General features: G+C 48.1%; 2 protein-coding genes across 4 annotated transcripts; both read left to right on the forward strand.

Annotated features, from left to right (window-relative positions):
* Positions 1-185: 185 nt before the first annotated feature.
* Positions 186-4821, forward strand: syncrip (synaptotagmin binding, cytoplasmic RNA interacting protein). Of its 3 annotated transcripts, none has more exons than XM_058067715.1 (12): positions 186-340; positions 736-895; positions 1059-1177; positions 1247-1468; positions 1543-1719; positions 1803-1938; positions 2009-2214; positions 2281-2430; positions 2500-2621; positions 2691-3072; positions 4136-4215; positions 4283-4821. In XM_058067715.1, the coding sequence occupies exons 2-11, from the start codon at positions 736-738 to the stop codon at positions 4175-4177; spliced, it is 1716 nt and encodes a 571-aa protein (XP_057923698.1). In that variant the 5' UTR covers positions 186-340; the 3' UTR covers positions 4178-4215; positions 4283-4821. The 3 variants fall into 3 exon arrangements, with proteins under 3 accessions (XP_057923698.1, XP_057923702.1, XP_057923687.1); XM_058067719.1 differs by having other exon boundaries at positions 4139-4215; XM_058067704.1 differs by lacking the exons at positions 4136-4215; positions 4283-4821 and having other exon boundaries at positions 2691-3638.
* A 409-nt stretch (positions 4822-5230) lies between these two features.
* On the forward strand, positions 5231-15415 carry senp6a (SUMO specific peptidase 6a). The gene is made up of 24 exons (XM_058072163.1): positions 5231-5481; positions 6261-6354; positions 6435-6498; positions 8131-8237; positions 8316-8429; positions 8510-8527; positions 8615-8685; positions 9951-10015; positions 10083-10425; positions 10599-10831; positions 12010-12141; positions 12222-12255; positions 12315-12503; positions 12579-12772; positions 12840-13018; positions 13082-13198; positions 13265-13387; positions 13459-13551; positions 13621-13871; positions 13966-14045; positions 14122-14204; positions 14301-14369; positions 14448-14598; positions 14819-15415. Exons 1-24 carry the CDS (start codon positions 5451-5453, stop codon positions 15053-15055), a joined length of 3072 nt encoding a protein of 1023 aa, XP_057928146.1. The 5' UTR covers positions 5231-5450; the 3' UTR covers positions 15056-15415.
* Positions 15416-15981: the final 566 nt, after the last annotated feature.

The following is a 15981-nucleotide window of genomic DNA, read 5'->3' on the forward strand; positions in this document are numbered from 1 at the left end:
TTTCAAAATGAAAAATGAAGTTAAAACCTGTCGCAGACGCCATTGTTAAACAACATAGTTGACAAAGATACCAATTAAGATATTATAAGTACAGCACAGTTGCGATTGATTCTTATTAAATTGATTAAAGTCAATATTCATAACCGGAAGTATGAAAAATGTGCTGCCCATGAAAAGTACTTAAAGAAACCCCGTGCTTTTAGGCCTGCGGCAGAGCCATTTTGTTCGACTGGACTAAAGAAAGCCGACATAACACCGGCACCCTGCTTAGTTTTTAGTTTTGGGGACAAAAAGCTCATCACGGCGGATCTGCATCGCGTTCACCTTTTGGAATACTTAGGTTTGTCACCTGCGCGCTAAAAGTTGCACGTGTCGCCTTCAAAGGCAGTGTGAGGCACACCGACATTGGCTAGGTGTTAGCATTGCTAGCCGGCATTTTGTACAGCAGGCCTGCTTTCATTACCTGCTTATTTAACAGTAAACACGTGTATGGCCCAAGTGCCCAAGTTAGTATCGGAGGTTATTTGGAATTGCTCCGATTTGACGCCGCGTTGGGACGAAGCAGTAGGCATGCAACGTTCGAGCCAGCCAGTAAAAAATAGCTAATGTTAGCCCTCAGAGGCGTGGTGGACTTGTTATGGAGTATAGCTGTAGTGTTTGTGTACACGTCGGGAGGCATCTAGAGTGCAACATTGTGCTGTGATAATAAATGCTGCTGCTATCTCGCCCGGGCAGATGTCGGAGGACATGGCCACGGATCACGTCAACGGCAACGGGACGGAGGAACCAATGGACACAACAGCAGCCGTCACACGCTCGGAACACTTCCAGACCTTGCTGGAAGCCGGCTTACCGCAGAAAGTGGCGGAGAAGCTTGATGAACTCTACATAGCAGGTTAGCACAAGTGTATTCCTCCTAGAATAACAGAGTTGATCCGCTGAATCCGTGTCCTCAGTGAAAAGTATGATCATATTGACTGGACTGGATGGACAAATGTGGTGAATGTCCAGCTAGCACAATGTGGACTTGCTTTCTAACAATGCTGTCCGTCTGTCAGGGCTGGTAGCGCACAGTGACCTTGATGAAAGGGCTATTGAAGCTTTGAAAGAGTTCACAGAGGAGGGGGCCTTGCAGGTTCTGGTCCAGTTTAAAGAGAGCGATTTGTCACATGTTCAGGTACGCACCAAAAGGGTTCGGGTCTGATGCAGTTTCATGTTGTAACGTGGGTTTGTGGGTTTGTTTCAGAATAAAAGTGCCTATCTGTGTGGCGTGATGAAGACCTACAGGCAGAGGGAAAAACAAGGGACTAAAGTTTCAGACTCCACTAAAGGACCAGACGAGGGGAAAATCAAAGAACTGTTGGACAGAACGTGCTATACTCTTGATGTCACAACAGGCCAGCGAAAATATGGTGGACCCCCACCCGAGTCGGTGTACACGGGACCCCAACCCACTGTGGGAACAGAGGTACATTTGCTATTTTTTGGAATGAGACCCTGGAGAGGTGCTGGTCTTCAATGTGTTTCTGCTTTATATCAAAGATATTTATAGGGAAGATTCCCCGTGACTTGTTTGAAGATGAGCTGGTTCCTCTCTTTGAGAGGGCGGGGCCTATCTGGGACCTGCGGCTCATGATGGACCCTCTGAGTGGCTTGAACCGGGGCTATGCCTTTGTCACGTTCTGCGCCAAAGAGTCTGCTCAGGAGGCAGTGAAGCTGGTGAGTGGAGAGCGAACCCCTCCCTCGGTACTCCCTCATCTCACTGTCCCGGATTGGAGCCTTGTGATGTTTTCATCCCGCAGTGTAATAATTACGAGATCCGCCCAGGCAAACACATCGGCGTGTGCATATCCGTGGCCAACAACCGGCTCTTTGTGGGCTCCATCCCCAAAAGCAAAACAAAGGAGCAGATTGTGGAAGAGTTCTCTAAAGTCACAGGTAAAGAGGTCCCCTCCTCTCTTCATTGTAGAGCAAACGTTCAGCCTGCTTCCCTCCTCTCTGCCTCTAGAGGGCCTCAGTGACGTCATTCTCTACCATCAGCCGGACGACAAGAAGAAGAACAGAGGCTTCTGCTTCCTGGAGTATGAGGACCATAAAACTGCTGCTCAGGCCCGGCGACGGCTAATGAGCGGCAAGGTGAAGGTCTGGGGCAGCGCGGTGAACGTGGAGTGGGCGGACCCCATTGAAGACCCCGATCCCGAAGTCATGGCAAAGGTACCGGTTGGGATTCGTGCTCGGTCATGCTCAAATGTGTTCCATCATGTTGTCTTCTTGTTGCAGGTCAAGGTGCTGTTTGTGCGCAACCTCGCCAACAGCGTCACAGAGGAGATCTTGGAGACCAGCTTCAGCCAGTTTGGAAAGCTGGAGCGAGTGAAGAAGCTGAAGGACTACGCCTTTGTTCACTTTGAGGAGCGGCAGGGTGCCGTGAAGGTACGTCCCAGGAGGCGCTGGCTGATGTCTGCCGAGTGAGAGATTGAGTGAATGAATGAATGTGTCCAGGCGCTGGAGAACTTAAACGGCAAGGAGCTGGAAGGAGAGCCCATAGAAATAGTGTTTGCCAAACCGCCAGACCAGAAAAGGAAGGAGCGTAAAGCTCAGAGACAAGCTGCCAAAACACAAATGTAAGACCTGCTTATTCCCTCCATGTCCAACTCACTGCAACCAAGTGACCTCCTTTGTTTGTTTGGCAGGTATGACGACTATTACTATTACCCTCCCCCGCCCCACATGACGCCTCCCACTAGAGGGCGGGGCCGAGGCAGCGGCCGGGGTGGTTACTCGTACTCCCCGGACTACTACGGCTACGAGGACTACTATGACTACTACGGCTATGACTATCACAACTACCGTGGCGGCTACGATGACCCCTACTATGGCTACGAAGACTTCCAGTCCCCAGCCCGAGGACGGGGGGGCAACAGGGGCGCCAGGGGCGCAGCCTCCCCGGGCAGAGGGCGCGGCGGAGCCGGCCCACCACGAGGCAGAGCCGGCTTCACCCAACGCGGTGGACCCGGACCGGTCCGAGGAGGTCGGGGCACCAGAGGAGGCTTGCAGCCGCGAGGGCGAGGAGGGGTACGTGGTGCGCGGGGTGGCCGCGGTGGAAATGTGGGAGGAAAGCGCAAAGCTGACGGGTACAACCAGCCCGATTCCAAGCGGCGCCAGACCAATAATCAGAACTGGGGCTCCCAACCCATTGCTCAACAACCGCTCCAAGGTGGTGACCATTCTGGTAACTATTCCGGGTACAAATCTGACAACCAGGAATTTTATCAGGATTCTTTTGGCCAACAATGGAAGTAAAGCAGACTCCATGTGATTGGCCCGCGACGTCCGCTCCAAATTGGTGACATCTGGCAAGAGGTCTTTTTGTACATATTTTAATGTTCTTTTTTAAGTCCATTTGGCTTCTAGCTTTATGTATGTTTTTAGCTTTACATGTTTTAATTAGCTAAGAAGAAAAACAGTTTGTACTGTCACTACGTCATGCGTGTTTTGTTCTTGAAGAAGGAAAAAAAAAAAAAGAAAAAAACGGTAAAGGACCGTCGTGGTCCTCATTTTTGGCTTTACCTTTTGGCTTGTATTCTTTGCTGTTTGTCTGCTTGAATAAACATACACACACTCGTGTACAAAACCTCCAATTGTGTTGCCAATTCATGTTTGGGCAAATTCTCTCCTCAAATTGCCTTCAAATTGTAACGCTCCTTGGAAGAAAAATGGAGATAAGGTTTGCCAGCGGTGTCACCTCGCATGCCGTCCAAAATCACCCCCCCCCACCCACACCCTCAGGTGCTGTCGTCACGTTCTCATCCTCATGCCCACACTCGGCTTCTTTTGTCTAATTGGCTGTCATGCGATGTAGCGTAAGCCCTGCCCCTACACGTGTGTCAGTCAAGTCTCTGGGTCGGGGTGGGGTTGGGGGGGTGGGCGTTGAAGTTAGTCGCTGGTCCCCAGAGGACGACCTGCTTCCTCAGCTTGCATGTTTGTGTGTCATTTGTTCTCCGCATGAGAGGCTTCTTCTTGTCCACTTGTCACAAACCGCAGCAAGTCGTCCTCTTGAGGCCGTGTGTGTGTGTGTGTGGACGTGACCTCATGGCGCTTCCATGTCTAATTGCTGCCTTTTTGTTACCCCGATTAGCAGGGCAAAGGTGTCGAGGCCCTCCCTGATGTTTCGCCGTGAGGATGCACGGCATCCCGCGCTGCAGGCTGGATGCGACGGTAAGGTGACACATGACTCCAGCTTTGAACTTGATCAACTGTTGATGTGCGCTTTGTGATGGCGCAGACGTTTGACGAGAGGTGGGGGAGGGGCTCCCTGCGTGGCTCCCGACCGCACCGCATCAGGACCCGCTGGTCGCCGTACGACAAGCAGGGCCGACCGGCCGGTCTTCACGGTGGGGATCGTGTGAGGAGGAGGAGGAGTACGACTTTCAGCGTGAACAGTCTTAAGTGTTTGTCGGGAACGTTTGTTATAAATTCTTACTGTGTGATTGACTGAGCCTGTTCACTTGTACGTGACCTTTCACCTTTACATGTTGTTGCTGTAGTTTGGCAAGAGAAGACTTCCTGGTGAGGATGCGGAGGAAACTTCATTTAAAAATGCCAAAAAAAGTCACCTGTTTTTCAAAGGTGCCCTGCCTTTTTTATCACAAAGTTAGTATTTTAATATATATTTTTATTTCAGAGGTTTGTTAGGCTCGTTTTTTGCCAGCTTATTTTAAAATGGTAACTTTTGATCCCCAAGAAGAGTCTTTTTGCTAACAAATGTTTATTTTGTACTGAATATTGACTTGTACATATTTTTCTAATAAAGACTTGATGCTTGAGTTGTTTTTTTATTATCTCCGCAATAACCTGCGGGGGGGAGGAGAGCAATAACTATTTACCTATATAATGTGCAGATAGCATACACAATATACAGTATGTGTAGCAATCAAACCTGAAGCAACATGACTGGTGTTATGAAATGGCACGCATAAAACAATATGATTAACTGATCTAAAGCATTGACAGCATTTTCACTGTTTCCGGAGTTTATGATTCCAAAATGGAATCCATGCACTTTTGTCCTCAAAATTTGACACAAAATATCCTCTATTCCATTTGGATGTAAGGACAAAATGTGACCTGGAATTACCGCTGTAAAACCGGATGCACTGTACACGTGGATGTCCAAGGTCTTCCGTGAAGTCCCAACTATCATTCATTGGAAAAGATGTGTCTGTCACCCACGTCTCAATTCATCAGGCCTCCCAATTCAAACAATTGAAATCATAATATGCATCTTTAAAACAGATCTGTTTTTGAACAGATGATAACAAGTATACCTTTATTGTGAAGTCAGCGTGTTTCACTTCCGTAAGGAGAGAATTTCTGCGGCTAACTTGCTTATCGGATCTAACCTGCCCTGAAGAGGAGCAACACTATCATCCGAGGACGAACATGGAATAAACATGGCCCAAAATAGAGGCCATTTCTTGCACGGTAAGCCCAGGTCTTCCGGTGTCGAACGACCCACACCCAGCCCTCAAATTTACGCCTGACAAAGACAAATATCAAGCGGTGTCACAGAATCAGTCCAAAATAGCTGCAGCTAAGTGGCTAACGTTAGCCTGACTTGTCTGCCTGATAGGGCTTCTCTCCTGGCAAATGCTGCCCGCCTGCTCGCTGACAGCCTGGGGGGGTTTGGAATCAGGAGATGGCGGGATAAGACAGTCGGTCCGGTCCAGTCCGGTTCGGTGGACTGGAGAGCAAAGTGAACTAGCAAGTGTTAGCTGAAACAGTTAGCGCTAACTAGCTGCCTTTGCAGTATGAAGGGAGATTGCAGCATAGGAGGCCTTCTTGTGGTCGCTCCTCCACTTTTACAAGGTCTTTTAATTGAACCGACATTTTCTTTCAAATGCTCAAATACCAGCCTCGTCATTAGCATCAACTATGCTAGCTCCAGGTTATATAGCATTAGAATTTATAGGATGAAACACTGCAGAAGTGCACAAACAGTCTTTAAATGAAGCTGAGGCGAAAAGATGGAATAAATATATTTGTACATAAATAAGCCCACTAACATGTTAGCAGTATCTCTCAGTGTGATGTGAAGCATCATCTTTGGAAGTGAAAGGATGTGATGGGCATGTGTACCTAATGAAGTGGCCATTGAGTGTACTGTTTCAGAGAGTGAGCCGAAGTTTGACAGCGTGTGTTTAGGGAAAAGTATAGTTTTTTGGTTCCACTGACGAGCCGTTCTTTCTTTTCTGGACGTGAAGCTCTGGAAAGATCAGAGGCTCGTCCAGACGGCGGCTACAAGCGCAACTGGAGCTTCTCTCATGCTGGAGGCGGCGAGGAAGAGGAGAAACTCAAGTTAGCGCCATTCTGTGTTCACTTGTATCGCTCTTTTGTAGAAACTTCTTTTGTTGCTTATTCTCTTTGCCCCCCCTCAGGTCCGGTGTGGTGAGCACGCCGGAGACGGTCAAGCAGGCATCTGCATCCTTAGATGGAAAAAAGGTAACCACCCTTTTGGATTTTCAACACTTCCTCCTCACCTTCTTCCTGTACTGATCCAACATCTCATCCACAACCTTCTCAGTTTGGCAAACAGAAGGTTCCTAAGTATGGAATTTGATTTTTAGAAATTACCAGGTCTGGAAAAGTATGGAAAATATGGGGGGGAATCTTCATTTTTCCATTTGTTACTGTGACAGACCTCACAGCTAGGAGACCCGAGTTCAATCCCACCCTCGGCCATCTCTGTGTGGAGTTTGGATGTTCTCCCCGTGCATGCGTGGGTTTTCTCCGGGTACTTCGGTTTCCTCCCACATTCCAAAAACATGCTAGGTTAATTGGCCACTCCAAATTGTCCATAGGTTTGAATGTGAGTGTGAATGGTTGTTTGTTTATATGTGCCCTGCGATTGGCTGGCCACCAGTCCAGGGTGTACCCCGCCTCTCGCCCGAAGACAGCTGGGATAGGCTCCAGCACCCTCGCGACCCTTGTAAGGATAAGCGGTAGAAAATGAATGAATGAATGTTACTGTGACACGTCTGATTCACACTGCCTGCGCCGGGGCTCAAACACAGGCCCTCGGTAATGGGAGAGAAGAGCGCTGTCCGCTCGGCCAAAAGCCCGGACGGTCCACCGAATGTTCAACGCAGCTCTTAAGGCAGAGGCGGTTTACCAACGTACACTTGTGCAGCCGCACTGGCTGGCGTCCGTTACATGACCACTGTTTAGTTTCCTCAAAGATACAATTAGGAATAACTAAAGAAGAAAAAGAAGGATCTGCTTTTCTAAGGCAGCTGCAAGGGCAGCTAAGATGTTTTATGAGAGCATACAGTCCTGGCACAAGTATTGTTTTTTTTTTTTTACAGTTTGCTTTTTCAGTGTTGTCGGTTATTTTTGTCAAATGTTACTATGGTACATTGAAGTATCATTACATACATTTCCTATGTGGCAAAGACATTTATTGAGTTTTGCGTGAAGTTTTTGTGAAGAGTCAATGTTTGCAGTGTTGACCCTTCTTTTTCCATTCCATCATGGCATGTTGACTTCTGGGCCACATGCATTCTGGGGAAAAAATCAGTCAGAATTTACAGGAATTTGCAATTTCTTAATTGCATATATAAATTAAGAAATACATAGAAATACAAAAAAAAACCTTAAATTATATTAGGAAAGCAGGAAGTGAACAAATGTAACAGTTACTGATTGTAAAAGTACCAGATGGAGGGGTAGGATTTAATAAGCTTTGCTTCTTCCTACTCCTTTTGGACATGTGGAACTGGGAACTTATTATGGGATGCACTCAATTGTAATGTGATGCATGTTCAAATGAAATTTTACCATTAAAGGGATTATGGTTTGTGGAGTTTCCCGGCCATAGACCCCCCCCCCCCCCAAAAAAACCCAAACAGTTATTCATAATTATTTTTTATTTTTATTTTAGCATTTTTTTCAACACAAAACCTTCATCTCAGGGGCTCAAAAGTAACTGGACAGATTAAATAGCAGAATATGCAAAGCTGACATGTTAGCTTTGTGGTATAGCTGACAAAGCTACTACTAATGTGTTTTTTGGGGAGGCGTTTGGGGGCCAAAGGCCAATTAGCCTCACATGCAGCTTTCTCTCTGTGTGTGCAGAGTCCCTCTCTGAAGCACTTCACGTCGGCGGAGCCCCTGCGGACGTATGAAAACCGCTCCAGCAGTCACCTGAGGCCTCTGCAAAAGCTTCCCCCCAAACGGCTCAGGTGGGCCCCCCCCCTCTGGTGCACAATAAGACACGCACACTGCACTTCTTACCCCAGTGTGAAAACGTCCTCTTGCAGCATAGCAGCACCCTCGCTCGTGCCCAACAGAAGCAACTGCATCACCAACGGGGTGGTCCTGCAGGGGCGCCACTTTCAGCACGCTCAGATGACCTTAAAGAAACCAGTCCAAAGGTGAGCCATGGCGTATTGCCCTGCCGCCGGGGGCGCTTCCTTCTCATAGCTGATGTTGTCTTTTTATGTCTCGTCCGCAGTGTGGATGTTAAGCAAAGGTAAGCTGTCGTCATCATCATCGTCATCGTCATCGTCATCGTCGTGGTGAGTTTAGCAGCATCAACACAGGCTTTGTACATCAACAGGAACGACTTGACCATCACGCAGCCGGCGCTGGAAGTGGACAGCATTGTTCTCACGTGTCCTGACACAGCAGGTGTGTTGTGTTCTTTCTTTGTGGAAAAATACTCATTCAGTATGAGAAGATGTGGAAAAAGAGCCTGCATGTCAAATTAGTCAGACTGTAGCCGTACTTTTTAATATTATGCCTTTTGGCTCTTTTTTTTCCCACCGTTGGATTTATAATTGTTGTAGAAAAAGTAATAATATCATAGGAATATTAACAGTCATCATTTGCCACATTGCGGTTCGGATATCACCCTTTTATAACAGGTTTTCAAAAGTATTTGAATTATTAACTCATACATAGTATTGAAACAAATGATATGTATTTGTAATCAAAATAAAGCATTTTCAAGCAAAAAAAAAAAACACTGGTGAGCGGGTGTCAGTAATGTTACTGTAATGTGCGGTGAGACACACAAGCACCAGACTTGAACACCGGATCAACATGCTTTTATTGCAGGTTTGAATGATCTCACAACGAGCGCAGTTTATAATAATCCTAATAATAACGTTTTACTTTACTTAACTACCACGACCATCACTTCCTGTCCTCCACGCATTTACTGAAAAATACACAAGCACTATTCTTTTTAAATAGATAGTTTTCTTCTGATTATGTCTACTATAGTAATGAAAAGCACGCAGACCAGGGTTCGATTCCACCCTCGGCCATCTCTCTGTGGAGTTTGCATGTTCTCCCCGTGCATGCGTGGGTTTTCTCCGGGTACTCCGGTTTCCTCCCACATTCCAAAAACATGCTAGGTTAATTGGCCACTCCAAATTGTCCATAGGTATGAATGTGAGTGTGAATGGTTGTTTGTCTATATGTGCCCTGTGATTGGCTGGCCACCAGTCTAGGGTATACCCCGCCTGTCGCCCGAAGACAGCTGGGATAGGCTCCAGCACCCCCGCGACCCTCGTGAGGAAAAGCGGTAGAAAATGAATGAATGAATAGTAATGAAAAGTTGACTATAGCGGTGTTATGTATTTCATGTCTAGAGGACTCTAATCATGTTAAAAGCTGGTTTTCTACACAGGAAGCTGTTTTTTTTAAACAAGTTTTCTATGCCTTATCTCCGAAATTATTCCATTTATAAATAACGAATAAGGATAAATAAGGAATCCTAGCAAATTGACTTATCGCCGACGTGTCTGGAAGCAGTGAAGCACAATAAAGGAGGGATTACTGAATTGTATTTTTAGAATGTGCCGCAGCCTGATGAAAATAAAGAAAGAGCTTTCGACTGCACTGTCCTTAAGAGAACGTTGATGACTTCTGTCCATGCAACCTTGCAGAAGGCGAGAGCTTGAACATAAAACGTCGTGTCCCGCAAAAGAGGAAACCGTTGGAAGCCAACCAGGTGAGCTGACCAGCGGGGGGGCGATGCCCGAGCAGCACATGAGCTGTATATTCCCATTTCTCACCAGGCGGTGCATGCCTACCAGACCGTGTGCGGAAAGTGCAGCATGCCGTGCGAGGACAGCACCAAGTGTCACGCCTGCGGCAACAGTCCGGCGTGTCTGTCCTTTCAGCAGGGCACGCTGTCCTCGCTGTCCCCCCGCTCGTCCATCCGATCCCAGCCCTCCCCGGGACCAAACAGCGGCCTCCTGCAGAACTTTTACAAACCCTCTGCCGGCAGCAGCCGGACCATTCGGGCTGTGAATGTCAACGGCCCCTGTCCTCTGATGGCCGCCACGTCCAGCTGCTACAACGTCCGGAATCCACCCAGAGGGAGGCGGAAGACCCAGCAGCATGACATCGAAGGCCCCAGTGAGTCCCCTAATATCTGTTAAGTCCTCTCTGGTTTCAGTGCACAACATATAAACATAGACGTATAAACCTTCCAAATGTCAGAATATAATTAGATGATAAGTGAAGCGTCTCTTCTGGACGAAGTCAAATGGAAGAAAAATGAAAGGTCTTCTGATGTTTGATGTCCGCAGTCGTCTTATCCAGCGATGATGAGGCGGACAACGCCAGCACAGGAAGTGTCAACAGACTGGACAGCATCTCACCGCAGCCTGCTGATTCGGCGCACTCCTCTCCAGCACCCTCTTGTGGCAGAGTGGAGGCGGCGGTGAAAAGTGGCGGCGAAGAGGAGGAGCTGAGCACCGAGTTCTTTGAAGATGTCAACGTAAATATCATGATACCACGGCCGACCAGGATGAAAGACCAGGTAGGTTCGATTCCTACATGCTAGTCTTTCTTATTGTGACATGTGGGGAATGCTGTCAGCGTTCATCCGCCCATCAATATTGGGCCATTTTTGTAGAAAAAAAAACTGTGATTGGCATATGTCAGGATAGGTCGTTCAAAACCGATGGGCATGCTCTCACATCGGGTTGCCAACACCCGTATGGAGCCGACAATGGAAGCACTATGGTCCGAGAATTCCAACTAATCTGTAAAACCTCACGGATTCCGTGTGAATTCATATGATAGCAGCATGTTTGATCACCCCCTTCCCAAACATATTGCAGGTCCACCTATCTCGCATCTTTTGTTTACACACTTGGCCTGGCAATCCGTGGTTCGCTAGCCAGTTTGCTAGCTACGTAGTTATCCACTTAGCTTCTTGTGTTTGGACTACAAATGTGACTTTTTACCACAGTGACATTTTGTTTTTAAAACAGGCCTTGCATTTAGTTTGGAGCTTGTTTTTGTCCCACAGGAAAGCTACAAGTGGATATCATGTACTTGTTTATGATACTCCTGTATCATGTTTTGTTGTCATGATACTAATTATGTCTCGTCCTCAAAACGCTAATTATGTGTGGTTGTTTAATAAACATAAAGACTTGGTGTGTCCGGACGTATGATGGCGATGTTGAGTCAGCTGATTTTGAAGGGTCAAAAAGTTTTCTCGGGCTGCACGGCGGGCGAGTGGTTAGCGTGCAGAGCTCACAGCTAGGAGACCAGGGTTCAATTCCACCCTCGGCCATCTCTATGTGGAGTTTGCATGTTCTCCCCGTGCATGCGTGGGTTTTCTCCGGGTATTCCGGTTTCCTCCCACATTCCAAAAACATGCTAGGTTAATTGGCCACTCCAAATTGTCCATAGGTATGAATGTGAGTGTGAATGGTTGTTTGTCTATATGTGCCCTGTGATTGGCCCACCTCTCGCCCGAAGACAGCTGGGATAGGCTCCAGCACCCCCCGCGACCCTCGTGAGGAAAAGCGGTAGAAAACGTACGAATGAATGAATGAATGAAATAATATTTGCATCAACAATTCAGACTTTGTGCCTTTTTGGGTATCGTAGCATGTCTTGTCATAGGAGCGCCCTCTGCTGGTTGCCGGTATTAGTAAACGTTATCTGCATGCACCAACACTGGTGTGGTTTTTCTTGCTGCAGTTTGGAAAGCAGCCATGTTCCCCCAGAAGCAAGCGCTCCAAAGTGGAGTCGAGCAAGTGCGACAGCATCATCCTGCAGTGTCGCAGCGTCCGAGTGGGAACTCTGCGCAGAACGGTGAAGAAGCCTGTCGTGGTAGGTCTTTTCCCTCCTCCGAGAATGTCCTTCCTCTCCTGGTAGATGCGCTTTGATGGTTTTCCTCGTGTGTCCCGCAGTTTTCTGTGGAGAACATTCAGCTCGAAACTGAAGGTACGTGTCAGATGTTCCCTCGTGAGACCTTCACGGTGCTGAGTTGCTGTTTTTGCCAGGTGCCGAGTACAACACCACCGAGAAGGTCTGCCTTCAGGCCTCCGAGCTGATCAGCTGTGAGTGGTGCAGCGTTCGCAAGTTACCCGTCCTGTTCTTCCAGACCACTTCTCAGGAGTGTGTCCGCCTTCGCACGCAGCTCAACATGTCGCAGGAGAGCGGCGGCCAGTGGTACGACTGCGCGGGAGAACGTGAGTACAAGTGGAGAATGTTGGAGAAGCAGGCGCATGGATCTGGCGGTGACAATTCCTTTGATGTGCTCCAAGATTGTGACGAGAAGTACATAGTCCTCATCTTCGTGGAAGGCCTGGAATTGAAGGAGCAGATGATCCTGGAGGACATCTTGGGGGAGATCGGCAGGACCAACAACATCAGCAACTTCCCCGCCAAGTTGCACTTTGACGAAGCCAACGCCCGACTGGTCAACTTCAACAAGGCCGCCAAGCAGAAGGACGACAAGGTGGTTCTTCCGGCTTCTTCTGCTGCTTCTGTTATCTGCTGTCTCACCGGCGCCGTCCTCTCTTCAGTTGAAGACCGCCCAAGGTGCCCGTCCGTCATCGCCAGTCAGCGGGACGTGCCCGCTGGCACCCACCAACGTGGCCTTCCGTACGCGTACATCCACCCGCCAATACAGCAGCGCCTTCTTTGATGACGACGACGACGATATGGCTGACCTTCAGCCCACCTTCTCGGGACCGGTGGTCAAGTGAGTGCTGCTGGCCGCTGGCTGCCCGCCGTCTTCATGCTGATGGTCTCGCTGCTCTTGCAGACTGATCGTGTATCCCCCACCTCCTGCCAAAGGTGGCATAATGGTGACCAACGAGGACCTTCACTGCCTCAACGATGGCGAGTTCCTCAACGATGTCATCATCGACTTTTATTTAAAGTAAGCGAAGCCAAGATTTGACCCTCTTCTTTGTTGTTCTTCTTAACGCTGGCGTGTGCTTCTCAGGTATTTAGTTTTAGAGAAATTGAAGAAAGAAGATGCGCAAAGAATCCATGTGTTCAGCTCCTTCTTCTACAAGCGACTGAACCAGAGGGACAGGAGGAACCTTCCAGAAACAAGCAGCCTTCCGTCAGTAACCGCGTCGAAGCCGCCTCTCATCCGCCACATTTCTCTCACTTCCTCTTTCGCTGCGTCCACAGGATCCACAAACGGAGGCACAACAGGGTGAAGACGTGGACGCGGCACGTGGATCTATTCCAGAAGGACTTTGTCTTTGTCCCCATCAACGAGTCGTGAGTGAGACAACCAGCAGGGGGCAGCCATTTGACATCACGCCCCTGACGTTGTTTTGGCCTTTTTAGGGCTCACTGGTACCTGGCAGTCATCTGCTTCCCTGGCATCAACGTGCCGGTCCGGGAGCCCGACTCCGCCCCCGTGGAGGACTTTCCCGTCGAGGACGTACCGGATCACTGCCGTCCACTGTCCCCAGACACAGATTTACTGGACCGGCACTCGGAGGACCCCCGCTCTGATGTCCTGGTCCCATCTGACGAGCGGACTGCGTCGGAGAACTCCGGCGCCACCAGCAGGGGGCCTGAACCAAAATACCTCAGTGAGTCCCAACTATGTTAACAACTACATCATCAGTAGCGTTCCTAGCAACTTTTCACTAACTGGGACGTGTATTTTGTTTTATTTTATTTTAGGCGCGTTGCACAGAATTCGTGTTTGTTACACAAATAACGATGACACATTCACCTTCTCTGATGACCAAAGCTCCAGTCAGGTACTTCCTCTTTTCGTTGTCTTTGTCCATCTGACCTCCGGGGGCTGCTATGCATAGTTCAAGTTTCCTTGTGCAGGACGAGTGCAGTGATGACGGAGCGCCAGCAGATGAGGCCCTCGCTGCCTATGCCTCGCCCTTGAAAGTCAACCTGTGTAAACAGTAAGTGTGCACTTACAAGTGTCGGCCTGCGGGTGGTGCTCTTGCGCTGTGACTGCTTTTAAAGGGTTCTCTGTTGTCCCACCCCCCCTCTCCCAGGCCTTGTATCCTCATCATGGACTCCCTGCGTGGTCCCACCAGGTCCACGGTGGTCAGAACTTTGCGAGAGTGAGCCCAATCGTTTCCGTCACTGAAAGTTTGGATGGCGTCGCGACTCTTGACGCGGCTGTGTCTACTTGATTTCAGGTACCTGGAGGTGGAGTGGGAGGTGCGCAAAGGGAGCCATCGCACCTTTGGGAAGGACGTGATGAAGGGCTCGAGTCCTCGTGTGCCTCAGCAGGACAACTTCAGCGACTGTGGCGTTTACATCCTGCAGTACGTGGAGAGCTTCTTCGAGGTGAGCGGGTGGCGTACTTTCTTTTTCCGTAAGCCTTCAACCTGGATTCACGTACCACCATTAGAAGTGTACTTTTACACTTTTGATTGCCACACTCAGTCTTTTGAGTCCATTAAACTTACTGCTACTTACACGGGACACTACAATTGGTTACCTCCGCTGACTCCTCCTCCTAGTTGTCGGCCATGTTTGGACGTGTTCTGTTGGTCTTCCCATTCAGAATCCCATCACAAGCTTCCATCTACCCATGAACCTGGCAGAGTGGTTCCCACAGCAGAGGATGAAGACAAAGCGTGAGGAGATCAGGAGTCTGATCCTGCACATCCAAGCGCAACAGGAAGTGGACAAGAAGGAGTCGGAGCGGCTCGAGGCTTCGTCCGCTTCCTCTGAGGAGCCGGAGATTGAAGAGACTTGTGGATCCCCGGGGGGTCCGCGACATTTAGCAGTCTCACCCTGAACTTTGACTGTATGCTGCTGCTGCTGCTGCTGCTCCACTTCCTCCTCCCGCCATCCAAACACCTTCAACTCTCTTTTCAATAAAAGTCAAGTGCAAATGTTACTGTCGTTCCTTTCTTTTCCTCCGGCAACCTGTTGCAGCACACAGTCTTCATCCTGTGGGTGCTTGTGTGGTGTCATGAAATCAACGGTTGCTAAGGCTTTATTTTGAAAAAAGAAATTGTCACGTGATGACATTGTTTAGTGCTTGACTAATGTGATTCCATAGGAATCTGTTTCAAGTTTGTTTGCAAAACACCAATAATTGATGTGTTTGTTTACATATGTTACATTTTGCTTGATAAATCTGTTCTTGACACACTTTTGTGTAGCATAAATGTACTTTGAATTGATCAACAAATATATATTGTTCTATATTATATGTTATATGCCTGTGAATATTCTCATTCATTTGAGAATACTCTCATAAGTCTATTTTACTCCGCACGTTTGTATATTTCTATCCATCTCGTATCTCTCGTACTTGTGTACGAACAGCGACCCCCACAGGCCAACACTCAAAACAGACGACTTTCCCAGCTGCTGACGTCACTGGCCACTCACTCAGTGGGGGTGACCGATACTGCTCATTTTGGTATCGATTGGATACCGAGTAAATACAGCACCGGTATTATCGATCATCTAAGTTGTATATGTTTTTGCCATCAATTTGTTGTTGGTCAGTAGTACGATATAAGTAAATAAATCCTTTAAAGTATTTTAGTATGCAACAACTTATTCCCGGATAGTATAGAAATATAACGGTACAAGACAATGCACAATATATATACATTTAGTGTGTATATGTATCTATATACATATAGTATTTTTAAGTATATCTATATATCCACCCACCTATTCATCCCCCAAAAATATACATTTAATAAT

The sequence above is a fragment of the Doryrhamphus excisus genome, chromosome 1, assembly GCF_030265055.1.
Source record: "Doryrhamphus excisus isolate RoL2022-K1 chromosome 1, RoL_Dexc_1.0, whole genome shotgun sequence".
NCBI classification, from domain to species: Eukaryota; Metazoa; Chordata; class Actinopteri; order Syngnathiformes; family Syngnathidae; genus Doryrhamphus; species Doryrhamphus excisus.